At 46.3% G+C, this 20,520-nt stretch overlaps 1 protein-coding gene across 1 annotated transcript in view; it reads right to left on the minus strand.

The window, feature by feature from the left end:
* Positions 1-3,033: 3,033 nt before the first annotated feature.
* The window catches only part of oca2 (oculocutaneous albinism II), a 172,973-nt gene continuing 155,486 nt past the window's right edge, over positions 3,034-20,520 (minus strand). The window contains exon 24 of the mRNA XM_029708344.1: positions 3,034-5,655. Coding sequence (XP_029564204.1) covers positions 5,568-5,655 — 88 coding nt within the window. The 3' untranslated portion in view covers positions 3,034-5,567. The remainder of the gene's footprint in view (positions 5,656-20,520) is intronic.

Genomic DNA, 20,520 nt, shown 5'->3' on the forward strand with positions numbered 1-20,520 from the left:
ACCGTCGTCCCTCCTTGAGTCAAACCGTCGTCCCTCCCCGAGTTAATCCTCGTCCCTCCTTGAGTTAATCCTCGGCCCTCCCTGAGTTAATCCTCGGCCCTCCCTGAGTCAAACCTCGCCCCTCCGAGTCAGTCCTCCTCCCTCCCTGAGTTAATTCTCGTCCCTCCCTGAGTAGGAGTGTGAGCGTTCTACCTTGAAAAGAAACAGAAAAAAAAGTCTGCCAGTAATATTCCACCACTTGTTAAAGGTTTTATTGTTCTTAATGTCCATCAGTGTTTCTCAGTAACAAGGCTGCTCCAGGCTGGAGAGATGCTGCAGTTACAAGGCTGCTCCAGGCTGGAGGGATGCTGCAGTTAGAAGGCTGCTCCAGGCTGGAGGGATGCTGCAGTAAGAAGGCTGCTCCAGGCTGGAGGGATGCTGCAGTAACCAGGCTGCTCCAGGCTGGAGGGATGCTGCAGTAACAAGGCTGCTCCAGGCTGGAGGGACGCTGCAGTAACAAGGCTGCTCCAGGCTGGAGGGATGCTGCAGTAACCAGGCTACTCCAGGCTGGAGGGATGCTGCAGTAACCAGGCTACTCCAGGCTGGAGGGATGCTGCAGTAACCAGGCTACTCCAGGCTGGAGGGATGCTGCAGTAACCAGGCTACTCCAGGCTGGAGGGATGCTGCAGTAACCAGGCTACTCCAGGCTGGAGGGATGCTGCAGTAACCAGGCTACTCCAGGCTGGAGGGATGCTGCAGTAACCAGGCTGCTCCAGGCTGGAGGGATGCTGCAGAAGCAGTGTTTTCAGACCACGACAGAGCAACACATTGCCATTATGGGTTTTGAGCTGGACACTGTGGAATGTTGTGGCCTATTAAAGTACATCGGCACTAATGTCATTTAACATCGTCAATGTTAAATATGACTAACTAGGTTACATCGTTGGGATTAAATAGGAATATGCATTTAAAATGATATAACATACAAGATTACAACATATTATGCATCATATTCATACTAACCTACACGTCTTCATTGGAGTATTTCCTTAATGTCAGATTTTATATTTGATTGTTTATGACACTAAGACCTGGATTCCATCAGATCGAGCGGTAACCGGCGGTAACCAGCGGTAACCAGCGTTAACCAGCGGTAACCGGCGGAAACCGCCGGTAACCGGCGGTAATCGGCGGTAACCGGCGGTAACCGGCGTTAACCGGCGGTAACCGGCGGTAACCGGCGGTAACCGGCGGTAACCGGCGGTAACCGGCGGTAACCGGCGGTAACCGGCGGTAACCAGCGGTAACCGGCGGTAACCAGCGGAAACCGGCGTTGGCCGACATTCGTATAGCAGATGTTGTGGGCGGTGTTGGAGGTGTGACGGTGGAATGAGCTGATATATTGGTGAGCAGCTGCTCGCGTGTCCTTATTATCCATAATGCGTTAAGAAGTTCAGAACGGACCTATCGATTAGAAATAATGACTCTCAATGTCAACCCATTGATGTTTGGCTAGTGTTTGTTTTCATGTTCATTTGGATGAGAGGGTTAATAGCCGTCAGTCTAATTCGAGTGTTTGATGTTGTAACGCGGCTGCATGACCTAACACGGCTGCATGAATCTTCTAACGCGGCTGCATGAACTTCTAACGTGGCTGCATGACCTTCTAACGCGGCTGCATGAATCTTCTAACGCGGCTGCATGACCTTCTAACGCGGCTGCATGACCTAACACGGCTGCATGAATCTTCTAACGCGGCTGCATGAACTTCTAACGCGGCTGCATGACCTTCTAACGCGGCTGCATGACCTTCTAACGCGGCTGCATGAATCTTCTAACGCGGCTGCATGAATCTTCTAACGCGGCTGCATGAATCTTCTAACGCGGCTGCATGAATCTTCTAACGAGGCTGCATGAATCTTCTAACGCGGCTGCATGAATCTTCTAACGCGGCTGCATGACCTTCTAACGCGGCTGCATGACCTTCTAACGCGGCTGCATGACCTTCTAATGCGGCTGCATGACTCTTCTAACGCGGCTGCATGACTCTTCTAACGCGGCTGCGTGAATCTTCTAACGCGGCTGCATGACCTAACGCGGCTGCATGACCTTCTAACGCGGCTGCGTGAACTTCTAACGCGGCTGCATGAACTTCTAACGCGGCTGCATGAACTTCTAACGCGGCTGCATGACTCTTCTAACGCGGCTGCATGACTCTTCTAACGCGGCTGCATGACTCTTCTAACGCGGCTGCATGAATCTTCTAACGCGGCTGCATGAATCTTCTAACGCGGCTGCATGAATCTTCTAACGCGGCTGCATGAATCTTCTAACGCGGCTGCGTGACCTAACGCAGCTGCATGAACTTCTAACGCGGCTGCATGAACTTCTAACACGGCTGCATGAATTTCTAACACGGCTGCATGACCTTCTAACGCGGCTGCATGACCTTCTAACGCGGCTGCATGACCTTCCAACGCGGCTGCATGTGATTTGTCAGATTATTGTGGGGTGTGGTTCCATTGTATCCAATGGCAGTGTCCATGATCAGTGGTGTAAAGTACTTAAGTAAAAATACTTTAAAGTACTACTTAAGTAGTTTTTTAGGGTATCTGTACTTTACTATTTACATTTTTGAATACTTTTACTTCACTACATTCCTTAAGAAAATATTGTACATTAGAAAAAAATTGAAAAACAAGAAAATGGTGCCATCTGGTTTGCTTAATAATATAATGAATTTGAAATGTTTACTTTTACTTTTGATACTTAAATATATTTTAAATCAAATACTTTTAAAAGTAAAGATACCTTAATAGAAAATGACTCAAGTATTATTTTACTTGGTGACATTTACTTTTACTTGAGTCATTTTCTATTAAGGTATCTTTACTTTTACTCAAGTATGAGGGTTGGGTACTTTTTCCACCGCTGTCCACGATAAGGTATCGCAACATGCAGCTTGTGGATTTGACAGCTCTGACGCAGTTCAAGCTCCGACACCGTCAGAACATCAGCTATGCGAGTGTCAATCTAATTGAATCCAGCCCAAAGTCAGGTTACTACACACAACCTTTTAATAGGCCACAGAAACATCCCTTTTGTTGGGTAACAGCGGCATGACAATGAATCCATATAATGTAGCTGAGCTGATTCAGATGTTTGAGTACCAAAGAAATGGCATGAAAAAAATCGAAATATTTTCATAATATACCCATATAAGCAGAAGCACCATGGAGAGCCCTGTGGATCTACAGAGCACCATGGAGAGCCCTGTGGATCTACAGAGCACCATGGAGAGCCCTGTGGATCTAAAGAGCACCATGGAGAGCCCTGTGGATCTACAGAGCACCATGGAGAGCCCTGTGGATCTACAGAGCACCATAAAGAGCCCTGTGGATCTAAAGAGCACCATGGAGAGCCCTGTGGATCTAAAGAGCACCATGGAGAGCCCTGTGGATCTACAGAGCACCACGGAGAGCCCTGTGGATCTACAGAGCACCATGGAGAGCCCTGTGGATCTAAAGAGCACCATGGAGAGCCCTGTGGATCTACAGAGCACCATGGAGAGCCCTGTGGATCTACAGAGCACCATGGAGAGCCCTGTGGATCTACAGAGCACCATGGAGAGCCCTGCTGATCTAAAGAGCACCATGGAGAGCCCTGTGGATCTAAAGAGCACCATGGAGTGCTCTGTGGATCTAAAGAGCACCATGGAGAGCCCTGTGGATCTAAAGAGCACCATTGAGAACCCTGTGGATCTACAGAGCACCATGGAGAGCCCTGTGGATCTAAAGAGCACCATGGAGAGCCCTGTGGATCTAAAGAGCACCATGGAGAGCCCTGTGGATCTAAAGAGCACCATGGAGAGCCCTGTGGATCTACAGAGCACCATGGAGAGCCCTGTGGATCTACAGAGCACCATGGAGAGCCCTGTGGATCTAAAGAGCACCATGGAGAGCCCTGCTGATCTAAAGAGCACCATGGAGAGCCCTGTGGATCTAAAGAGCACCATGGAGAGCCCTGCTGATCTAAAGAGCACCATGGAGAGCCCTGCGGATCTAAAGAGCACCATGGAGAGCCCTGTGGATCTAAAGAGCACCGTGGAGAGCCCTGTGGATCTAAAGAGCACCGTGGAGAGCCCTGTGGATCTAAAGAGCACCGTGGAGAGCCCTGTGGATCTAAAGAGCACCATGGAGAGCCCTGTGGATCTAAAGAGCACCATGGAGAGCCCTGTGGATCTAAAGAGCACCATGGAGAGCCCTGCTGATCTAAAGAGCACCATGGAGAGCCCTGTGGATCTAAAGAGCACCATGGAGAGCCCTGCGGATCTAAAGAGCCCCATGGAGAGCCCTGTGGATCTAAAGAGCACCATGGAGAGCCCTGTGGATCTAAAGAGCACCATGGAGAGCCCTGCTGATCTAAAGAGCACCATGGAGAGCCCTGCGGATCTAAAGAGCACCATGGAGAGCCCTGTGGATCTAAAGAGCACCATGGAGAGCCCTGTGGACCTACAGAGCACCATGGAGAGATTAGAGAGGGCTGTAGAATGAAGAGCACCATGGAGAGATTAGAGAGGGCTGTAGACTGAAGAGCACCATGAAGAGATAAGAGAGGGCTGTAGAATGAAGAGCACCATGGAGAGATAAGAGAGGGCTGTAGAATGAAGAGCACCATGGAGAGGGCTGTAGAATGAAGAGCACCATGGAGAGATTAGAGAGGGCTGTAGAATGAAGAGCACCATGGAGAGATTAGAGAGGCCTGTAGACTGAAGAGCACCATGGAGAGATTAGAGAGGGCTGTAGAATGAAGAGCACCATGGAGAGATAAGAGAGGGCTGTAGAATGAAGAGCACCATGGAGAGGGCTGTAGAATGAAGAGCACCATGGAGAGATTAGAGAGGGCTGTAGAATGAAGAGCACCATGGAGAGATTAGAGAGGCCTGTAGACTGAAGAGCACCATGGAGAGATTAGAGAGGGCTGTAGAATGAAGAGCACCATGGAGAGATTAGAGAGGCCTGTAGACTGAAGAGCACCATGGAGAGATTAGAGAGGGCTGTAGACTGAAGAGCACCATGGAGAGATTAGAGAGGGCTGTAGACTGAAGAGCACCATGGAGAGATTAGAGAGGCCTGTAGACTGAAGAGCACCATGGAGAGATTAGAGAGGGCTGTAGACTGAAGAGCACCATGGAGAGATTAGAGAGGGCTGTAGACTGAAGAGCACCATGGAGAGATTAGAGAGGGCTGTAGACTGAAGAGCACCGATCTATAGACTGAGGCCGTATCGTGCAGAAAAGCCCTGGCCATGCTCTGTTTGCTGATCCAGTCACTTGGTTTAGCTTGTTTTCCTCATGTTCAACACATCGCTGTTGTAGGCTAACTACTGCGTGTCATAACTGTAAATGTGACTAGGCGATCAAGATGATGTCCACCACTTTCCAAATGAGCTGAAACTTTTGAATCTGTGAAGGAACGATTGATCTCCATGTAGCTTTCGAGCTGCGTCCAACATTTTGAAACTCTCTGTAACTCTCTCTACACGTTCAGTCAAACAGTCTCTCTTTTGGTAGTGCGGAGAGGAGCAGGTTAGAGGGTCCATCCCAGTCCGATGATTGTCGCCAGCAGGTAACACATTCCAACAGTACAGGTCATTAGCATCATGGGGAAGCCTAGCCTGGAAACAACAAGAAACAAAAACAACACATTGTCAACACACTGTACCATGAATGACAAAACAACGACTAGCAGACTTGATCTAGAGGTAACTTGCAGACCTGATCTAGAGCGACTAGCAGACCTGATCTAGAGCAACCAGCAGACCTGATCTAGAGCGACCAGCAGACCTTATCTAGAGCGACCAGCAGACCTGATCTAGAGCGACCAGCAGACCTGATCTAGAGCGACCAGCAGACCTGATCTAGAGCGACCAGCAGACCTGATCTAGAGCGACCAGCAGACCTGATCTAGAGCGACCAGCAGACCTGATCTAGAGCGACCAGCAGACCTGATCTAGAGCGACCAGCAGACCTGATCTACAGCGACAAGCAGACCTGATCAACAGCGACCAGCAGACCTGATCTAGAGTGACCAGCAGACCTGATCTAGAGGTAACCGGCAGACCTGATCTAGAGCGACCGGCAGACCTGATCTAGAGCGACCAGCAGACCTTAACTAGAGCGACCAGCAGACCTGATCTAGAGGTAACTAGCAGACCTTATCTAGAGCGACCAGCAGACCTGATCTAGAGCGACCAGCAGACCTGATCTAGAGGTAACTTGCAGACCTGATCTAGAGCGACTAGCAGACCTGATCTACAGCGACTAGCAGACCTCATCTACAGCGACCAGCAGACCTGATCTAGAGCGACCAGCAGACCTTATCTAGAGCGACCAGCAGACCTGATCTAGAGCGACCAGCAGACCTGATCTACAGCGACCAGCAGACCTGATCTACAGCGACCAGCAGACCTGATCTAGAGTGACCAGCAGACCTGATCTAGAGGTAACCGGCAGACCTGATCTAGAGCGACCGGCAGACCTGATCTAGAGCGACCAGCAGACCTTAACTAGAGCGACCAGCAGACCTGATCTAGAGGTAACTAGCAGACCTTATCTAGAGCGACCAGCAGACCTGATCTAGAGCGACCAGCAGACCTGATCTAGAGGTAACTTGCAGACCTGATCTAGAGCGACTAGCAGACCTGATCTACAGCGACTAGCAGACCTCATCTACAGCGACCAGCAGACCTGATCTAGAGCGACCAGCAGACCTTATCTAGAGCGACCAGCAGACCTTATCTAGAGCGACCAGCAGACCTGATCTAGAGCGACCAGCAGACCTTATCTAGAGCGACCAGCAGACCTGATCTAGAGCGACCGGCAGACCTGATCTAGAGCGACCGGCAGACCTGATCTAGAGCGACCGGCAGACCTGATCTAGAGCGACCGGCAGACCTGATCTAGAGTGACCGGCAGACCTGATCTAGAGGTAACTTGCAGACCTGATCTAGAGCGACTAGCAGACCTGATCTACAGCGACTAGCAGACCTCATCTACAGCGACCAGCAGACCTGATCTAGAGCGACCAGCAGACCTTATCTAGAGCGACCAGCAGACCTTATCTAGAGCGACCAGCAGACCTGATCTAGAGCGACCGGCAGACCTTATCTAGAGCGACCGGCAGACCTGATCTAGAGCGACCGGCAGACCTGATCTAGAGCGACCGGCAGACCTGATCTAGAGCGACCGGCAGACCTGATCTAGAGCGACCGGCAGACCTGATCTAGAGTGACCGGCAGACCTGATCTAGAGCGACCAGCAGACCTGATCTAGAGCGACCGGCAGACCTGATCTAGAGCGATTAGCAGACCTGATCTAGAGCGACCAGCAGACCTGATCTGGAGTGACCAGCAGACCTGATCTAGAGCGACCAGCAGACCTGATCTAGAGCGACCAGCAGACCTGATCTAGAGCGACTAGCAGACCTTATCTAGAGCGACTAGCAGACCTTAACTAAAAAGACTAGCAGACTTAACATTACCAAACACATATCACATTCATTGAAGGTACTGTAGACCCGTCTTTGAACTGGTATCAGCAATCCCAACGTCTTGACTTTATTCCCTGTATTTATTGTGACTTTATAGAGTGCAGCACCAATTATGAACATAGACTGACCAGGTGAATATATACGAAAGCTGTGATCCTTTTATTGAAACCACTTGTTAAATCCACTTCAATCAGTGTAGATGAAGGGGAGGAGACAGGTTAAAGAAGGAATTTTTAAGCCTTGAGACAATTGAGACATGGATTGTGTGTGTGCCATTCAGAGGGTGAAAGGGCAAGACAAAATATTTATAGTGCATTCCCGAAAGTATTTAGACCCCTTCACTATTTCAAAATGTTGTTACTTTACAGCCTTATTTCTAAAATTGGTAAAAAAAAATGTTTTGCCTCAATCTACACACAATGACAAAGCAAAAACAGGTTTTTAAAAATGTTTGCAAATGTATACAAAAAATAAAATAATGAAATATCACATTTACATAAGTATTCAGACCCATTACGCAGTCCTTTGTTGAAGAACCTCTGGCAGCGATTACAGCCGCGAGTCTTGTTGGGTATGATGCTACAAGCTTGGCACACCTGTATTTTGGGAGTTTCTCTCATTCTTCTCTGCAGATCCTCTCAAACTCTGTCAGGTTGGATGGGGAGCGTCGCTGCGCAGCTATTTTCAGGTCTCTGCAATGATGTTAGAATGGCGCCAGAGAGGATGTGTCACGAGCGGATAGAACTGTTTTAGGATGAGTCAAGCGCAGGAGACTGAGGTCCGTTGGAACAAACGTGATTTAATAAATCCAAAGGCAAAATCCATGTACGGCTGGGAGCACAACAGTCAAAAAGACTAAAAGAAGCTCCGCTCAACAGGCAGACGGGGCGCAGCCCGGCAACCCCACTGCCTATACAATAAGTCGTAACCCAAACAATATAACACCACACGTAACAAAGAACAATCCCGCACGAATCCTAACTAAACACAGACAGACTAAATACCCCCCCACTAATGACAAACACAAAACAGGTGCAATCAAAAAACAGACATAACTAACAGACACTGAAACACAGATCGGTGGCAGCTGATGTTAGAATGGCGCCAAAGGGGATGGCTGACATTTTACATGCTCCTAACCAACTCTGCTATTTTGTTCGTTTTTTCAGATTGTTTGTAACTTTTTTTAAATTATTATTTTGTACATAATGTTGCTGCTACCGTCTCTTATGACTGAAAATAACTTCTGGACATCAAAACAGCGAATACTCAACTCGATCTGGAAGAATAGTTTTTCTTTAATGAGTCCGACGTGAAGGATATACTGCTTTCTTGGGATTATCCCAGTCATTTGCGTGAAGAAAAGACGGAGAAAAAGGTCGGGCTGCCTTCTGCCATTCGTTCTATTGGTGCAATCATTAGAAAACAAAATGGATGACCTACGATCAAGACTATACTACCAACGAGACATTAAAAACTGTAATATTTTAAGTTTCACCATGTCGTTGCTGAACGACAACACAGATAATATAGAACTGGCGGGATTTTCCATGTACCGGCAGGACAGAGAAGCTGTGTCTGGTAAGACGAGGCTGTGTGTCTATTTGTCAATAACAGCTGGTTTGCGATGTCTAATATTAAAGAAGTCTTTAGGTTTTGCTCGCCTGAGGTAGAGTACCTTATGATAAGCTGTAGACCACACTATCTACCAAGAGAGTTCTCATCTATATTATTCGTAGCCGTCTATTTACAACCACGAACCGATGCTGGCACTAAGACCGCACTCAACTAACTGTATAAGGCCATAAGTAAACAAGAAAATGCTTTACCTTTACCAGCATATCACAAAAAAAAAATACTTGAGACCACCTTTTTTTTCCCCACACACAGAGATGCATATAAAGCTCTCCCTCGCCCTCCATTTGGCAAATCTGACTATAATTCTATCCTCCTGATTCCTGCGTACAAGCTAAAACTAAAGCAGGAAGTACCAGCTCAATATGGAAGTGGTCAGATAACGCGGATGCTACGCTACAGGACTGTTTTGCAGCACAGACTGGAATATGTTCCGGGATTCATCCAATGGCATTGAGGAGTATATCACCTCAGTCATCGGCTTCATCAATAAGTGCATCGACGACGTCATCCCCACAGTGACCGTACGTACATACCCCAGCCAGAAGCCATGGATTACAGGCAACATTCGCATCGAGCTAAAGGCTAGAGCTGCCGCTTTCAAGGAGCGGGACACAAATCCAGACGCTTATGAGAAATCCTGCTATGCCCTCAGACGAAACCTTAAACAAGCAAAGTGTCAATACAGAACTAAGATTGAATCCTACTATACCGGCTCTGACACCAGTCGGCTGTGGCAGGGCTTGCAAACTATTGCGGACTACAAAGGGAAACCCAGACGCGAGCTGCCCAGTGACGCAAGCCTACCAGACGAGCTAAATGCCTTTTATGCTCGATTCAAGGCAAGCAACACTGAAGCATGCATGAGAGCACCAGCTGTTCTAGACGACTGCATGATAACGCTCTCAGTAGCCAATGTGAGCAAGACCTTTAAACAGGTCAACATTCACAAAGCCGTGGGCCCAGATGGATTACCAGGACGTGTACTCAGAGCATGCGCAGACCAACTGGCAAGTGTCTTCACTGACATTTTCAACCTCTCCCTGAGTGAGTTTGCAATACGTACATGTTTCAAGCAGACCACCATTGTCCCTGAACCCAAGAAAGCGAAGGTAACCTGCCTAAATGATTACCGCCCCATAGCCAGGAAGTGCTTTGAAAGGCTGGTCATGGCTCACATCGACAGCATCTGCCCGGATACCCTAGAGCAACTCCAATTTGCATACCGCCCCAACAGATCCACAGATGATGCAATCTCTATTGCGCTCCACACGGCCCTTTCCCACCTGGACAAAAGGAATACCTATGTGAGAATGCTATTCATAGACTACAGCTCAGCATTCAACACCATAGTGGCCACAAAGCTCATCACTAAACTAAGGACTCTGGGACTAAGCACATCCCTCTGCAACTGGATCCTGGACTTCCTGACAGGCTGCCCCCAGGTGGTAAGGGTAGGTAACAACACATCTGCTAAGCTGATCCTCAACACGGGGGCCCCTCAGGGTTGTGTGCTTAGTCCCCTCCTGTACTCCCTGTTCACCCACAACTGCGTGGCCAAACATTACTCCAACACCATCCTTAAGTTTACTGACGACACAACAGTGGTAGGCCTGATCACAGACAACAATGAGAAAGCCTATAGGGAGGAGGTCAGAGACATGGCCATGTGGTGCCAGGACAACAACCTCTCCTTCAATGTGAGCAAGACAAAGGAGCTGATCGTGGACAACAGGAAAATGCGGGCCGAACAAGCCCCCATTAATGTCAACGGGTCGAGAGTTTAAAGTTCCTTGGTGTCCATATAACCAACTAACAATCATGGTCTAAAACACGCTAAGACAGTCGAGAAGAGGGTACGACAACACCTATTCCCCCTCAGGAGACTGAAAAGATTTGACATGGGTCCCCAGATCCTCAAAAATTTCTACAGCTGCACCATTGAGAGCATCCTGACTGGTTGCATCACCGCCTGGTATAGAAACTGCTCAGCCTCCGACCACAAGGCGCTACAGAGGGTAGTGCGTACGGCCCAGTACATCACTGGGGCCAAGCTTCCTGCCATCCAGGACCTATATACTAGGCGGTGTCAGAGGAAAGGCCAAAAAATTGTCAAAGACCCCTGTCACCCAAGTCACAGACTGATTTCTCTGCTACCGCATGGCAAAGTCTAGGACCAAAAGGCTCCTTAACAGCTTCTACCACAAAGCCATAAGACTGCTAAACAATTACCCCAATGGCCACTGGATTATTTACATTGACCCCCCCCCCCCCCCCATTTGTTTGTATACTGCTGCTACTCACTGTTTATTATCTATGCATAGTCACTTCACCACTACCTACATGTACAAATTACCGCGACTAACCTGTACCCCCGCACATTGACTTGGTACCGGTACCCCGGTATATAGCCTCGTTATTGTTTTTTTTACTTTTGTTAATTTGGCCAAACTCTTTCTTTGAAATGCACTGTTGGTTAAGGGCTTGTAAGTAAGCATTTCACGGTAAGGTCTACACATGTTCTCAGCTTTTGATTTGGCTGGGCCACTCAAGGACATTCAGAGACTCGTCCCGAAGCCACTCCTGTGTTGTCTTGGCTGTGTGCTTAGCGTCGTTGTCCTGTTGGAAGTTGATCCTTCACCCCAGTCTGAGGTCCTGAGAGCTCTGGAGCAGGTTTTCATCAAGAATCTCTCTGTACTTTGCTCCATTCTTCTTTCCCTCGATCCGGATAAGTCTCCCAGCCCCTGCCGCTGAAAAACATCCCCACATCATGATGCTGCCACCACCATGCTTCACCGTAGGGATGGTGCCTGATTTCCTCCAGATGTGATGCTTGACATTCAGGCCTAAGAGTTCAATCTTCGTTTCATCAGACCAGAGAATCTTGTTTCTCATGGTCTGAGATTCCTTTAGGTGCCTTTTGGCAAACTCCAAGCGGGCTGTCATGTGCCTTTTACTGAGGAGTGGCTTCCATCTGGCCACTCTACCGTAAAGGCCTGATTGGTGGAGTGCTGCAGAGATGGTTGTCCTTCTGGAAGATTCTCCACAGAGGAGCTCTGGAGCTCTGTCAGTGACCATTGGGTTCTTGGTGACCTCCCTGACCAAGGCCCCACTCCCCCGATTACTCAGTTTGGCCGGGCGGCCAGCTCTAGGAAGAGTCTTGGTGGTTCCAAACTTCTTCCATTTCAAAATGATGGATGCCACTGGGGACGTTCAATGCTGCAGAAATGTTTTGGTACCCTTCCCCAGATCTGTCTCGACACAATCCTGTCTTGGAGCTCTACAGACAATTCCTTCGACCTCATGGCTTGGTTTCTGCTCTGTCATGCACAGTCAACTGTGGAACCTTATATAGACAGGTGTGTGCCTTTCCAAATCATCTCCAATCAATTAAATTTAAAGTTGTAGAAACATTTAAGGATGATCAATGGAAACAGGAAGCACTGGAGCTCAATTTCGAGTCTCATAGCAAAAAGGGTCTGAATACTTACGTAAATAAGGTATCTGTTTTTTTATTTGTAATACATTTGCAAACATTTCTAAAAACCTGTTTTCGCTTTGTCATTATGGGGCATTGTGATTAATGAGGGACTTTTTAAAATGCATTTTAGAATAAGGCTGTAACATAACAAAATGTGGAAAAAGTATAGGGTCTGAATATTTCCGAATGCACTGTAAGTGCCTTTGAACAGGGTATGGTAGTAGGTGGCAGTAGTAGGAGCAGGAAGAGGTCGCGGAGGAGGAGAAGGAAGAGGAGCAGGAGGAGCAGGCAGAGGTCGAGGAGGAGCAAGAGGAGCAGGAAGAGGTCGAGGAGGAGCAGGAAGAGGTCGAGGAGGAGCAGGAAGAGGCAACTCTGTTGCCACAAAGTTGGAAGCACAGAATCATCTAGAATGTCAATGTATACTGTAGTGTTAAGATTTCACTTCACTGAAACTAAGGGGCCTGAACCATGAAAAACAGCCCCAGACCAACTTTAAAGTTGGCACTATGCATTGGGGCCGGTAGCGTTCTCCTGGCATCCGCCAAACCCAGATTAATTAACAGGACTGCCAGATGGTGAAGCGTGATTCATCACTCCAGAGAACACGTTTCCACTGCTCCAGAGTCCAATGGCGGTGAGCTTTCCACCACTCCAGCTGACGCTTGGCATTGCGCAATGGTGATCTTAGGCTTGTGTGCAGCTGCTCGGCCGTGGAAACCCATTTCACGAAGCTCCCGACAAACAGTTCTTGTGCTGACGTTGCTTCCAGAGGCAGTTTGGAACTCGGTAGTGAGTGTTGCAACCCGAGGACAGAGTATTTCAGTATTTCGGCGGTCTCGTTCTGTGAGCTTCCGTGGCCTACCACTTCGCGGCTGAGCCGTTGTTGCTCCTAGACGTTTCCACTTCACAATAACAGCAGTTATAGTTGACCTGGGCAGCTCTAGCAGCTCTAGCAGCTCTAGCAGGGCAGAAATTTGACAAACTGACTTGTTTGGAAAGGTGGCATCCTATGACGGTGCCACGTTGAAAGTCACTGAGCTCATAAAGGAAGGCCGTTCTACTGCCAATGTTTGTCTTTGGAGATTTTATACGCCGTGGTTTGGCTGAAATAGCCGAATCCACTAATTTGAAGGGGTGTCCACATACTGCTGTATAGATAGTGTTCCCTTTCATACTTCAACTATTTGCACATCATTGAAATGTCTATATTCTCTTCAAACTTTTGTGAGTGTTATGTTTACCGTTCATTTCTGATTGTTTATTTCCCTTGTTTATTGAACTTTTGTTTGTCTATTTCACTTGCTTTGGCAATGTAAACATGTTTCCCATGCCAAAAAAGAGAAAACAGACAGAGAGAGAGACAGAGAGAGACAGAGAGACAGAGAGACAGAGAGAGACAGAGAGAGACAGAGAGAGAGAGAGAGAGAGAGAGAGAGAGAGAGAGAGACAGAGAGAGAGAGACAGAGAGAGAGAGAGAGAGAGCGAGACGGGTAGAGAGAGAGCCAGGTAGAGAGAGAGACAGAGAGAGAGAGACAGAGAGAGAGAGAGACAGGTAGAGAGAAAGAGAGAGAGAGAGAGACAGAGAGAGAGAGAGAGGAGAGAGAGAGAGAGAGAGAGAGAGAGAGAGAGAGAGAGAGACAGAGAGAGACAGAGAGAGAGAGAGAGAGAGAGAGACGGGTAGAGAGAGAGACAGGTAGAGAGAGAGACAGAGAGAGACAGAGAGAGAGACAGGTAGAGAGAAAGAGAGAGAGAGAGAGAGAGAGACAGAGAGAGAGAGAGAGAGAGAGAGAGAGAGAGAGAGACAGAGAGAGAGAGACAGAGAGAGAGAGAGAGAGAGAGCGAGAGAGAAAGACAGACAGACAGACAGAGAGAGACAGACAGACAGAGAGAGAGAGAGAAAGAGAGAAAGAGAGAGAGTGCAAATGGGAGAGTGAATAGAAGGGTGGGTGGGGTATTTACAACAGAGAGCTCTCCAGACGCCCGTATTGCTCAAAGCGAGATCTCTGTGTTTCAGTTCGGAAATACACCTGCGTAGGAACCTGAACCAGACAGACCTGTGCCACAGAACTATCCCATAGCCAGTCTGCAGTGCCAGGCCGGTCAGCTTGCCCAGGTGGGCCACATGTAATTACATGGACTCTTATTAGGCCAGTGAGACAGAGCAGGGATCCCAGCCATGACGCAACACTATCACAACGCTACTAAACACCATAGCTATGAATAAAATGAAGGAGAAACTGGGTATATATTCATTCCCATGTACTATATGAAGGGTCTGTTAATCAAAGTCAGGACCCAAAGCACTGCTGTCCTGTCTGTCTGTCTGTCTGTCTGTCTGTCTGTCTGTCTGTCTGTCTGTCTGTCTGTCTGTCTGTCTGTCTGTCTGTCTGTCTGTCTGTCTGTCTGTCTGTCTGTCTGTCTGTCTGTCTGTCTTCCTGTCCTGTCTGTCTGTCTGTCTGTCTGTCTGTCTGTCTGTCTGTCTGTCCTGCCTGTCCTGTCTGTCTGTCATGCCTGTATGCCTGTCTGTCCTTTCTGTCCTGTCTGTCCTGCCTGTCCTGCCTGTATGTCCTTTCTGTCCTGTCTGTCCTGTCTGTCCTGCCTGTCTGTCTGTCCTGCCTGTCTGTCCTTTCTGTCCTGTCTGTCCTGCCTGTCTGTTACACTTTCTGATGAGTAGACATTACAACTAAACACAGCTGTCAAAGTTATACAAGTCTGTGTCAGTAGCCTGTGTCTGTATGTTAAGTACATGCCGCTGAAGAGCTCCCCTGTGTTTGTAGCCTGTGTCAGTAGCCTGTGTCTGTAGCCTGTGTCTGTAGCCTGTGTCTGTAGCCTGTGTCAGTAGCCTGTGTCTGTATGTTAAGTACATGCCGCTGAAGAGCTCTCCTGTGTCAGTAGCCTGTGTCAGTAGCCTGTGTCTGTAGCCTGTGTCAGTATGTTAAGTACATGCCGCTGAAGAGCTCTCCTGTGTCAGTAGCCTGTGTCGGTAGCCTGTGTCAGTAGCCTGTGTCAGTAGCCTGTGTCAGTAGCCTGTGTCTGTAGCCTGTGTCTGTAGCCTGTGTCTGTATGTTAAGTACATGCCGCTGAAGAGCTCCCGTGTCAGTAGCCTGTGTCAGTAGCCTGTGTCAGTAGCCTGTGTCAGTATGTTAAGTACATGCCGCTGAAGAGCTCTCCTGTGTCAGTAGCCTGTGTCAGTAGCCTGTGTCTGTAGCCTGTGTCAGTATGTTAAGTACATGCCGCTGAAGAGCTCTCCTGTGTTATGGTCTAGAATTAAAGCGTCACTGTGAGTTTCATGTGATCATACTGTCAGAGGTAAAAGTCTACGTTTATATAATGACAAGCTCCCCGTACCAAGCTGTCACTACCCAGCAAACTGCAAACACTCCCAGAACATTAGCTAAGATTCCCATTAAGTTATATTTAAGGTTGTTTTTGACATTAAAAATTCTTTTTTTTTTTTTTTATGTTTTAAATGAAATATGCAAACATCCACCACAGAACATTCCCCAAACGTTCAAATTACGTTTCCAGGTAATGTTAATGACACAATGTACCAGTAATGTTTTGAGACCATACAATTGTGTGGATAATAAAAGTGGTTCTGAGAAAAACATTACAAGAACGTTCTGCTAACGTTGATTGTAGATGTTATTAAACCACCCCATAACAACAAGCAGGGAAGATTCCCACAATGCTCTCAGAAAGTTATAGCGTTGACGTTATGACATGATTGTTCCAATAACGTCCCCCAACGTTCCAAAAATGTTCTCTAACGTTCCAATAACGTCCCCTAACGTTCCAGTAACGTTCCAATAACGTTCTATAATGTTCCAGTAACGTTCCCTAAACATTGTTCATCATTCAGAATTAAAGCTAGAATCCTTAATTGAAACCATTACGAAGTGGTCACCTGTGTTTTGATTATAAAAAAATATAAAACTGAGGGATGGGGCTGAAGAAATGTAACCACCGTCTAATTCATAGCGCTATGGATGCAAGGACTGACCATTCATGATAAAAAAAAAAAAATATTATAGTTTTGAAGCTAAATAGTGTTTTGTATACGTTTACATTGTTTACAAACATTGGAGTTAAAACGAGCTTCTATTTTGGGTTCTGACGGGGTACAACGGTTGAAATAAGATCATGAGGCATTTCTAAGTTATAGTCTTCAAGAAACAATATATAATGAATTTATAAGAATAAATAAAATGGATGTAGCAACTACAGATTCCAGCTTTATGAAATTGGTACTGAGAAAACATTTCTGGAACGTTCCACACATTAATGGAGATGAGACGTGATCTTCCTTTGACCAGTTTCTCACAGCAGGTTAATTATCGTGCCGCATCATGAAATATGCATTACTACGTGGGTTATAATAAAAGTGGACATTTTGTATGGGTAGATACATTTTTTCGTTAGGACCAATCAATTCTGACATGTTTAAAGTGGAAATTACAAGCTTTTTTTAAACCTTGAATAAGCAAACAAGTTCATTTTCTGTATAATACATGCAGGATGGTGCCTAACCTGGTCTGTCTGAGAACTCATCATAAAAAAAACAGTTTTTTTTCTCTTCCCTAGAGACAGGAAGAGACTAAACTCTCATAACATTATAGGCCGAGGTCACCTTTTTGACAGGTGCGTCACTTTCTGCTGAGCCGTATTCTTTTACCCAAGATGCACAGCAGGACAGGACAAAGGCCACAGAAGAAAGTGCTTACGCAAAGATACAGTCAGGAGGAGGTAGAGGATGCAGCTCTCCTGTCTGTAACTCTCCTGTCTGTAACTCTCCTGTCTGTAAACTACACTATGAAACAAAGGAAAATGATATGAAGACTGATCGTAAAAGCTTTGGAGCAGGTTAAATTACATTTGGGGGAAAAAAGCCAATTCGGGTCCATCATTCACTGAATCAGATGGCTCATTTATCATTTATCCCAAAACCCACTGATGTTGCCAAGTACTTTAATGACTTTTTCATTGGCAAGATAAACACATTTAGGCATGACATGCCAGCAACCGTTAGTAAACTTCTGGGGGGGAAAAAAATGGTGTTTGACCAGATACAATACTATTTCACAATAAACAAAATTGACAACAGACTTTCAGCATGCTGATAGGGAAGGACACTCAATAAGCATGGCACTTACACAAATGACCGATGATTGGCTGAGAGAAATTGATGAAAAAATAATTGTGGGGGCTGTCTTGTTAGACTTCAGTGCAGCTTTTTACATTATCGATCATAGTCTGTTGCTGGAAAAACATACAGTTGAAGTCAGAAGTTTGCATACACATTAGCCAATTACATTTAAACTCAGTTTTTCACAATTACTGACATTTAATCCTAGTAAAAAAATACACTGTTTTAGGTCAGTTAGGATCACCACTTTATTTTAAGAATGTGAAATGTCAGAATAATTGTAGAGAGAATTATTTATTTCAGCTTTTATTTCTTTCATTACATTCCCAGTGGGTCAGAAGTTTACATACACTCAATTAGTATTTGGTAGCATTGCCTTTAAATTGTTGAACTTGGGTCAAATGTTTCAGGTAGCCTTCCCCATGCTTCCCACAATAATTTGGGTGAATTTTGGCCCATTCCTCCTGACAGAGCTGGTGTAACTGAGTCAGGTTTGTAGGCCTCCTTGCTCGCACACGCTTTTTCAGTTCTGCCAACACATTTTCTATGGGATTGAGGTCAGGGCTTTGTGATGGCCACTCCAATACATTGACTTTGTTGTCCTTAAGCCATTTTGCCACAACTTTGGAAGTATGCTTGGGGTCATTGTCCATTTGGAAGACCAATTTGCGACCAAGCTTTAACTTCCTGACTGATGTCTTGAGATGTTGCTTCAATATATCCACATAATTTTCCTACCTCATGATACCATCTATTTTGTGAAGTGCACCAGTCCCTCCTGCAGCAAAGCACCCCCACAACATGATGCTGCCATCCCCGTGCTTCATGGTTGGGATGGTGTTCTTCGGCTTTCAAGCATCCCCCTTTTTCCTCAAAACATAACGATGGTCATTATGGCCAAACAGTTCTATTTTTGCTTCATCAGACCAGAGGACATTTCTCCAAAAAGTACGATCTTTGTCCCCATATGCAGTTGAAAACCGTAGTCTGGCTTTTTTATGGCAGTTTTGGAGCAGTGGCTTCTTCCTTGCTGAGCAGCCTTTCGAGTTATGTCGATACAGGACTCATTTTGCTGTGGATAAAGATACTTTTGTACCGGTTTCTTCCAGCATCTTCATAAGGTCCTTTGCTGTTGTTCTGGGATTGATTTGCACTTTTCGCACCAAAGTACGTTCATCTCTAGGAGACAGAACACGTCTCCTTCCTGAGCGGTATGACGGCTGCGTGGTCCCATGGTTTTTATACTTGCGTACTATTGTTTGTACAGATGAACGTGGTGCCTTCAGGCGTTTGGAAATTGCTTCCAAGGATGAACCAGACTTGTGGAGGTCTACAATCATTTTCTGAGGTCTTGGCTGATTTCTTTTGATTTTCCCATGATGTCAAGCAAAGAGGCACTAAGTTTGAAGGTGGGCCTTGAAATACATCCACAGGTACACCTCCAATTGACTCAAATTATGTCAATTAGCCTATCAGAAGCTTCTAAAGCCATGACATAGTTATCTGGAATTCTTCAAGCTGTTTAAAGGCACAATCAATTTAGTTTATGTAAACTATAAATGTAAATTATAAGTGAAATAATCTGTGTGTAATCAATTTTTGGAAAAATGACTTGTATCATGCACAAAGTAGATGACCTAACCGACTTGCCAAAACTATAGTTTGTTAACAAGACATTTGTGGAGTGGTTGAAAAACAGGTTTTAATGACTCCGACCCAAGTGTATGTAAACTTCTGACTATACCTGTATGTGTTATTTATTTACACCCCCTGCTATAATGGCTTTACACCCCTGCTATAATGGCTTTACACCCCCTGCTATAATGGCTTTACACCCCCTGCTCTAAAGTGGATAAAGAGTTACCTGTCTAACAGAACACAGAGGGTGTTCTTTAATGGAAGACTCTCCAACATAATCCAGGTAGAAGCAGGAATTCCCCAGGGCAGCTGTCTAGGCCCCTTGCTTTTTTTCAATCTTTACTAACGACATGCCACTGGCTTTGAGTAAAGCCAGAGTGTCTATGTATGCAGATGACTCAACACTATACACGTCAGCTACTACAGCGACTGAAATGACTGCAACATTTAACAAAGAGCTGCAGTTAGTTTCGGGAATGGGTGGCAAATAGTAAATTAGTCCTAAATACTTTCTAAACTAAAAGCATTGTATTTGGGACAAATCATTCACTAAAACCTAAACCTCAACTACATCTCATAATGAATAATGTGGAAATTGAGCAAGTTGAGGTGACTAAACTTCTTGGAGTTACCCTGGAATGAAAACTGTCATGGTTAAAACATATTGATACAACAGTAGCTAAGGTGGGGAGAAGTCTTCCCTGTGGCTCAGTTGGTAGAGCATGGTGTTTGCAACACCAGGGTTGTGGGTTCGATTCCCACAGGGGGCCAGTACAAAAAAAAAAAATGCATGAAATGAAATGTATGCATTCACTACTCTAAGTCGCTCTGGATAAGAGCGTCTGCTAAATGACGTAAATGTAAGTCTGTCCATAATAAAGTGCTGCTCTGCCTTCTTAACACTATCATCAAGGCAGGTCCTACAGGCCCTGGTTTTAACACATCTGGACTACTGTTCAGTCGTGTGGTCAGGTGCCACAAAGAGGGACTTGGCTCAGAACAGGGCAGCACGGCTGGCCCTTAAAAGTCCACGGAGAGCTAACATTAATGACATGCATGTCAATCTCTCATGGCTCAAAGTGGAAGAGAGA

Source organism: Salmo trutta, chromosome 22 (assembly GCF_901001165.1).
Source record: "Salmo trutta chromosome 22, fSalTru1.1, whole genome shotgun sequence".
NCBI lineage: Eukaryota > Metazoa > Chordata > Actinopteri > Salmoniformes > Salmonidae > Salmo > Salmo trutta.